The 8845-nt window shown below is 39.1% G+C and overlaps 1 protein-coding gene across 1 annotated transcript; it reads right to left on the reverse strand.

Annotated features, from left to right (window-relative positions):
• Window positions 1-282: 282 nt before the first annotated feature.
• On the reverse strand, window positions 283-8414 carry si:dkey-251i10.2 (uncharacterized protein LOC562682 homolog). The gene is made up of 5 exons (XM_062989216.1): window positions 8225-8414; window positions 3517-3635; window positions 2868-2977; window positions 2430-2494; window positions 283-414 (listed from the first exon to the last, which is right to left on the reverse strand). Exons 1-5 carry the CDS (start codon window positions 8412-8414, stop codon window positions 308-310), a joined length of 591 nt encoding a protein of 196 aa, XP_062845286.1. The 3' UTR covers window positions 283-307.
• Between the last annotated feature and the right edge of the window lie 431 nt (window positions 8415-8845).

Below are 8845 nucleotides of genomic sequence, written 5' to 3' on the forward strand. Positions count from 1 at the left end.
TTTAAGTGAACGGACAATATTCTACCTGGAGGAAACCCTGTAGAGACCTGAGGGTTGCTGCCTCGGCTTTTCAGGACCTGTGATGCAAAGCAGCACTCGCACAACACGCATAAAATCGAAGAACCGGAGAAAACTGTGATCGGTTTCCTACTGGCAGGATAGTAGAAGAGTTTTACAGAGTTTTTAGATGCACCCTCGATGATTATAGTATATATGCACAGCTTGGTATTATATTTATATAACATACAAACTAGCGTGAGTTAAAGAAAGAATGAAGGAAAAGTGGATGAAGGTACGATGGAGGTGTTTAGAGCTGAATCCCAGACATCAGCAGGACCGGGAGAAGCAGGAGGACGGCCGCCACGGTCAGCTTCGGATCGGCTGCTGAGCCGGGGGTCACCGTGTCACCCGGGGCTGAAATTATGAGCAAAGGTAAAAGGTCACGGACAGAAAGAACTGCAGATACGAACGAAACACAGTCTTGGGCAAAAGTATACGGACGCCCCTGCTTACTAGTGTGTACAGTTTCAGCCACACCCTTTAACATTAGGAACACACACTTACACACACACTTACACAAAAAGCCTTGCAAATGATAGATAAACATTAAAATGTTCACCAATGAGCCGTAAGCTGTTAGAGTCTCGGTCTAGTAATCAGAAGGTTTCCGGTTCAACTTGTATTCAGTCATTTTTGTGAGTCGCTTTGGATAAAAAGCATTCGCATAATGCCTTAAACGTTAATAAAGAAATTTGAACCCTCAAAAAAATTAGGCAACACCTATTTCTTAACAAGGGTGCATGTGAGGGTGAGGGGGCTGTTAAATCTGTTAAATCTATTAAATCTCCAGGGAGCCTGAAGGATCTGAAGATATTCTAAATTGAGAAGTGCTTATAGATCTCCGCTCAGAATCATTTAGTGTATAAGTGTTATAAGAGAAGACTCAGCACTGTTATCGTGGCAAAGGCAGGAATCCAGTGACTGATGTCTTGTTCTGTATTATATAATAAATATCATATAGAATAGAATGCCTTTATTGTCCCTGCACGGTGTATAACGTAATGTTTGAGTGTCTCCTTGAGGGTACATGTATGTACACACACACACACACACACACACCCATAAAACACGTTTACAAATAAAAACATACACATCTAGATACAAAACAATACAGGTGTGGGTTTTAAAGAACTTTAAAGAAAGAAAGTTAGTGCACCGTCCCCATAAATTGCACATTATTTACTAGGATGCAAGTGTTTTTATGGCGGAGGGGTAAAGCCAGCCTTGATACTCCTACAGCGCCTACCAGGGGGCAACAAAGAGTTGAAATGACAAGGGTGAAATGAGTCCCTAATGATGTTTGTGGCCCGGCTCAGGCATCCGGTTCTGTAAATGTGCTCTAGTGAAGGCAGCCGAGTGTCTGAGTGTTGATTATATAATGACAAAAGCTCTAGAGTCCAGGGTTTGAATCCCAGCGGTATTATTGGCCAATCGGGCGTCTGCAATCATGGACATGATTGGCTAATGTCAGAGGTGTGGTGGCTGAAACAGCCTAGCTTGTCAGCGCGCTCTCAGTGCAGGTCCCATGCCCGGATAGAAATAGAAGGGTTGCATTAGGAAGGGCATCAGGACCAGATCTGCTGTGACGACCACCAATATATAAACGAATACAAGATGTATATACAGTACATATAATAAAAGATTTGACTTTTACTTACTCTCTCACTTTCTTAACTGCTTATCCAGTTAGGGTCACGGGGAGTCGGTGCTGGAGCCTATCCCAGCTTTTCAATGGGCACAAGGCACACAGTAACACCTTGGATAGGGGCGCCAGTCCTTTGCACATCACACACATACACACACCCATTCACCTATTGGGCGATTCAGTGTCTCCAATTAACCTGACTGCATGTTTTTGGAGCTCCCAGAGGAAACCCACGCGGACACGGGGAGAACATGCAAACTCCACACATAAAGGACCCGGGCCACCCTGCCGGGGGATCGAACCCATAACCTTCTTGCTGTGAGGCAAGTGCTACCCACTGAACCACTGTGCTTCCCCGTTTTTTTTAATTAATAATTACAAAAGGTGCCAACAACTGTGGCTGTACGGTGCTTTTAAAAACTAGTCCTCACGCAAAACTAATTCTAGGAATTGATATTTTTTATTTTTGAAATTATAATAATAATAATGATTTTTTCAAAGCTTTGATCGGTTACATGTTTTCTATTTACCTTAAAACCTTCTGAAATAGACAGTAATTGAAAAAGTAATTGATTAAATTGATTAAAATAGAATCATGAGGTGGAATTAAAGTAAATTGGAGTACATTAGTATTATTATGATTGTTTGCTGCTCAGAACTGATACAGACGATGTGGCAGTACAACTTTTATTAATATTTAAAGGCTTTAAACGTGTTTTCTTACCTCTGGTCAGCATTGTTGATTGGACGTTCACCCAGTAAACAGCTTTACTTTTGGCCACCGTGGCCCTTTGGACGGAAACACACACACACACACACACACACACACACAATAAAGAAATTTAAGATTATTAAGTCATATCTGTTGGAAAACATAACTGCTTCATTCTGGTCAGAACTGTGGTGGGTCCGGTGCCGAAAGTGAACAAACTTTGGACGGGGCACCAGTCCATCGCTGGGCTACATGAACATACACATCGAGTTCACATAGACAGACACTGGAAGGTATGGATGGAGACTCGAACCCTCAGGACTCGTGTTGTTGTGTTGTGTGGCACCCAAATTAAATCAGAGATAAAATAAGTCCAGAACGAGTCCCAGACAGGAGAACATCGTCTCGAGTTTGGACTCGAGTCCTTCAGACCCAACAGACGTCACTTACACAAAAAACACGGAGTTGCCGGATGTCGGCGGGGTCCACGTGAACACAGTCAGGTTGTTCTTTGTGTTTTCGTTGGAGTGTGTGATGGCGCCCTTGTTATTTCCCGAGCACTGAAAACAAACACACAGAGTTTGAATTAAAACCATTAGAGAAGCTGCTGTGTGATCTTTATTTATTTATTTATTTATTTATTTTTGATTGCCAGCGTCCCTGCGAATGTTCATGAGTACATTTTAATCAGCAAATTAAAAACAATTCCATTATTTCCATTATCTCAGACACCTGAACAAAACTTCACGATTAATGAATTGATGTATAAAAGGTGTATAAAATCAATTAGGTTAAATAAATGTATTGCTTTTAATGTTGAAGCATCAGTTGGGGTTGAGCCATGACGTCGACCACGTTCCTTCCTTTGTGAGGAACTAAAACCTGAATTGGGAGCCAGGCGTTTTGATCTGATATCAGTACTTTTGACCGAATGGACACAAATTCCTGCAGATAAAGTTGGTCTCTAACTGTGTTCCTATAAGGAGGCCACGAAGATTAAACCGGATTAATAATCCCAGATTGTTGTAATTAGTTTGGAATAAACACCAATAAAAGACTAATAAATTAATTCCTCTGTTTGAACTCATCTGTTAATTACCGTTAAGATTTGGGTGTTTGTTGGCGCAGTCCCCCAGGTTCCCAGAGCGCTGGTGCTGGTGCTGGAGCCGGATCGAGCCTGCAGGAGCACGCCGGCGTAATCCGAGCCGTTAATAAGCACTGATAAAACAAACAAACAAACAAACAAACAGTCAGTCAGAGCGAGTCCTCATTCAATTAGCTCTTGTTCAATTTACACACCAAAAAACTCCAAAACTGTCCAACATATGAACCACCTGAACCCCACTGTGCAGCTTGCAGACTCACAGCATGATGCAAGATTAACGTTTAGGGTCATTTAAGGGTTACATGGCCCCGTTTCCAGACCTGGAGACCCAGTAACCCTAATCCGGCATAATGATTTTCTTTCTGATCTCTTCTCCTGGACCTGGTTAGCCAGGGTGAAGCTATCAGGAGCATCAAACTCCAAGAAACAAATTCCTGGGGTTCGGTGAAGATGAACCTGTTTGTGACAAGTCCCAGTAGGCATGTGCCGAGATAAAATTCAATACTGAAATAACCTATATATTTTATAATTATAGTTTGTAATTTTATCATAAAGCTGCAATTCCAACAAAATATTAACGTTATGATTATCTGGTGTCTCTAATAATAATAATATATATTGTTTGAACCTTTATGTGTTCATTTACCATAAATGCAGACTTTACTTGTGTTTATCAGTAAAAAAAAAGTAAAATGCATCACTGAGACTGAAGTTTTATGGCAATTTTAATCGAAAAATTAGATTTTTATTGCTTTAAATACCGAATCAAAGCTACAGAATAAACTGGATTTACATAAATGCGATGTCAGTTCAGATCCAGTCGGAGGCGCTGTTGTATCTACTAAAACCTACATGTACACTTACTGTATTCAATCGAATTTATTATTATTATTATTATTACTATTATTACTATTATTATTATTATTATTATTATTATATATTAGGAATTAAAAACACTGCAGTAGTTATATTATAAAAATAACCACGAATTTAATTTGTTTTAATTACTGCATTACTGCATCTGAAAAAAAGAAAAAAATCGTTCAAACGAGAAGCTGACAGAGGGTGACAGGGTGTCCGAGAGCTGAACACAATGTTCTGAATGATTTTATTCTGTTAAAATACAGATACAGGACGTGAAAAGAGAAACAGCACATCAGCACATAAACAAGAGTTTGATTCTGAAGTGACTATTGAGATTTTAGTTAAACAAGAACGTCAAGAAACCAGCAGCACTATTATTAGAAACCCATTTGTGTAATGAGCACAAAACCTGGACCCCTGAGCAATGGGGGATGGGAGGGCGAGCGATCTTTATATGATGTCTACTGTATAATGGTGCAGACATGATCTGGTGAAAATGACAGGCATATAAGATGAGATGCAGTTTTAGAGGATCAGGTGCACCCTGTGGTGCAATACTCTTTCCTGATGATAATTCCCACCCCATATGTGCAGCTAAACTTGTTTAACAAATAGAATAAAACATTATTAAAGGAGTGCAGACTGTACAGTAGAGCTCTTATTTCATTCCTTAAAGAACGCAAAATATTTTCCTCACAAAGACTCTCCAGCGTTTCACTACACAGCATTCAGGGACTCATTCGAGAGCTTTCACCTTGAGCTGTTCTCAAGGTAGCCTGACCCTGCTTATTATGTTCTTAAGATTAATATGCAGTTTCCAGACACATACGCAGTTTCAGGAAAGATTTAGAATATATTTGCACACTGTGATGTCACACTGCAATTACTGGGAATGATAATTGTGGGTTTGAGGGAAAAAAATGCCCAGAAAAGTGTAAACAAACTCGAACCTGGTGATAATGGCAACCGCTGAATGTGAAGATACATTTTTGCAAAGATTGTAGTGTCAAACCTTAAAAAAAAGTGAATCTATTGCAATCATATAACAAAATTTGGTGGAAAGCTCTCCAGAAGAGTGGAGGCCGGTATGGTAGCACCCCATCCCCACCCTTTCCCACACAGACCCACCCCAGACTTCATATATACTGTATTTCCCAGTCTGCACTACCCTTATAAGATTTGTACTATATATAAATTGCAATTCCTAAAATACCGGCCCGCCTGCACTCGCAGGGGTGCAGCTAATACGTTTCTTTATCTCATCAAATCTTTTTGAGATGCGATTACGGCACATTTTAAGCTCTTCACCTCCTCGCCGGTACCTGCACTACCTCCCTCCATAGGGTAGCGACTGGTCAAAATTGGCATCACGTTACACCTTTATTATTACACCAGACTTCATTATCGCGTCAAACTGGGCCTCTCCTGGCGCTCGGCTCCCGCTGAAAAAACACCAAAACCCATTTCCAAATTCTCCTTCTCACTTACATAGCCCTCGACAAAATCACCCCCATCCGCTTAATCCGATCTTCTCGTTCCGGCCGTCCTCCTCAAACCTCTCAGCAATCAAAGTTAGAGTTTCAAACTACAGACGGGAGAAATGATTTCTTAAAAACTCAGCACCGCAACTTATCCTCCATCCACACCATAAAGATTAAGATACAAGTAGTGGTGTTGTGCAAAGATCACACCGAGAGCACATCCGACGGTGCTAAATGAAGACGCTGCAGAAATCATTACAAGATGCTGCAAGAACATCACTGAAACCCCATCTCGACTGTGAAGCATGGTGGCGGTAGCATCGTTGAAGTCGCATCATGATACCTAAAATCTACCAGCTATTAAATACTAGACTTTACCTTTTCCTCAGCCTGAACCCTAAATGATTAATTACATTTTTTTCCTACGTTTGGCTGCTCCCGTATCTAGGTGTCGCTATTCTGGGTGATCCTGGTCCACATGCCTGATTTGGTATGGTTCTACACCGGTCCTTCCTGGCGCACCCCTCCTTGTTTTCGTAAGGCTTTGGACTGAGATTGCACTGACATGTGCACTCCCTAATGGCTAGTAGGCTTTTTTTTTCAGACACAGCCAATCCTGTCTGTGTAGGCACCCCGACCGGCCGTCAGATAACGGGAAACGTATTTCACAGAACGTGTAGTTAGAATAAACCAAACATTTTTAATGGATATTAAAAAAATCAGCCTTTTTAGAGCAGTTGAAGCTCATACTGAAGATCTGTGATGGATCGGTGCTGCCTTGCACCGCAGCCCTGACCAGTATAAAACAGTTAAATGAAAATAAAAAAGATGAAATGATTTGTTCCCTTTAAAGTGCACTAAAGTGAAGTGAGACGCTCGGCTGCACAGTGAGCAGGAGAAGAGGAACCTGATCTGATATCAGTGCTGGAGTATCCAGTGAGCACCAGTTATGCATCCTGTTGACAAGAGAAGTCACAAAGTCCCCACAGACACACTCCAAAATCACGTGGAGAGCCCTCCCAGGAGAATCTCACGGTGTCAGGTTTCTATACTGTGTATGTGTGTGTGTATATAATAACACACCCACTGAAAATGAACAAACCTCGACGTATACAATCAGACGCTGCAGAAAAAAAGACTTATTATGACAAAATAAATAAAAAATCTACATTAGTGAGAGTGATCTTAGTATTTAGTTGGTTTTATATTCAACATTTGTTATTTGACATTTAAAACTAAAACTTATGACCAGTTTAAGTTCATGAACTCAAATTCAATTAAATTCAATTAAATTAAATTCAATTAAATTAAATTAAATTCAATTCAATTCAATTCAATTCAATTCAATTCAAAAACAACCATGAAACACAGATTATAATCACCTTCATTAACCACCCAGTTTAATAATTTAATTAATTAATTAAATAAATAAATAAAATAAAAAATGAATAAATAAAAATAGATAATTAAAAGATAATTGAATATTTATTATAATTAAATAATTACACATAATTACAATCATTTAATAATTACACACCCACTAAAAATGAACAAACCTCGACGTTTACAATCAGACGCTGCAGAAAAAAGACTTATTAGCACAAAATATAAAAAATATAAAAAAATAATCCACATTAGTGAGAGTGATCTTGGTTCTAATTCGGTATTTAGTTTTATATTCAACATTTGTTGTTTGAAACTTATTACGCACTTTACCTGTTTGAACTTCAACCAACCACGAAACACAAATTAATTTATTGACTTATTTATCACTCGGCTTGTTTTTAAAATATACATTTTAAATAATTAAATAATTTAAAAGAAATAAATAATTAAAATAAATAATGAATATAAAATATATATTATATAATGTAAAAACATGTAATAATATTTAAATATATATATATATATATATATATATATTTTTTTTTTTTTTTTTTTTTTTTTTTTTATTACGTAAATTCAATACAAACGTGTTCCTTTATGCTCCTTTGACCTACAGACATCACCACAAGGCTTGTTTTTATAAAAATAAACCTCTCCTTCCTCTCTTGGAAAACATCACCTTCAAATGTTTATAAACTGATAATAACTAAATAAATGTGATGTGAATAATGAGCCTCGTGGTACATAAAGGTGATTATAGTCTGTATTTCACAGTAGGTTTGAGGTCATGAGGATTATGTTTGAATTCTTCTTTATAATTATTAACACTTTATATTTATGGTCAAACTTGAACTACTTTCTTTATATAAATACAGTTCTATTATTTATCAAATAAATAAATCAGCTTAAAGAAAGACAGGTATAAAAAACCACCAAATTCTGTGGCAGGTAACTCGGCAGGTCTCTCTCACCTGTGATGGACTGGCCGTTGCGGAATGTGGTGTTGTTGGGAACGATGGTGAACGGAGACGGGGTCGACTGTGCCGTGACCCCATGGCTGGGTAACATGCTTTCACAAACCGTGATCGGTGCCCCTGTTCCGTATCCCCACGCCGGGGTCAAGATCTGAAGCCAAAGAGCCACCAGAAACAAGAGCTGCATTGTGGAGAGAGCAGAACGGCTGAGAGCAGCGACGGTAATCCGGACGAGAGGAGGGAGAAGAAAAGCACTGTGGGCCTCGAGGGAGGTACCTGGCTTTAGAGGAAAACTTTATGCTGAGTCACAATGGCATGAAAAAAAATCCCCTTTCTTACCATCCAGCCGGGTTCAGGTGATGCTGGTGCTGCCGGGAATGTTTCCCTCACACACATCTCGATACGCTTCATCTGATTTATGCAAATTCTATTGATCAATTTACTTCCTGTAATGATTAACTTTTACTTCTGCTTTTAATTCCACGGTAAAGGACTTGACTGTTCTGATTGTCTTTGTCAAGACTTGATCATGGTTGTTTTTTTATCTGATCTTTTATGGCCAAAGTAAACATGACAAACTTTACCTCAGGTGCCAGAGGCGCGTATCAAACCCGAGTC

The sequence above is a fragment of the Trichomycterus rosablanca genome, chromosome 26 (assembly GCF_030014385.1).
Source record: "Trichomycterus rosablanca isolate fTriRos1 chromosome 26, fTriRos1.hap1, whole genome shotgun sequence".
NCBI classification, from domain to species: Eukaryota; Metazoa; Chordata; class Actinopteri; order Siluriformes; family Trichomycteridae; genus Trichomycterus; species Trichomycterus rosablanca.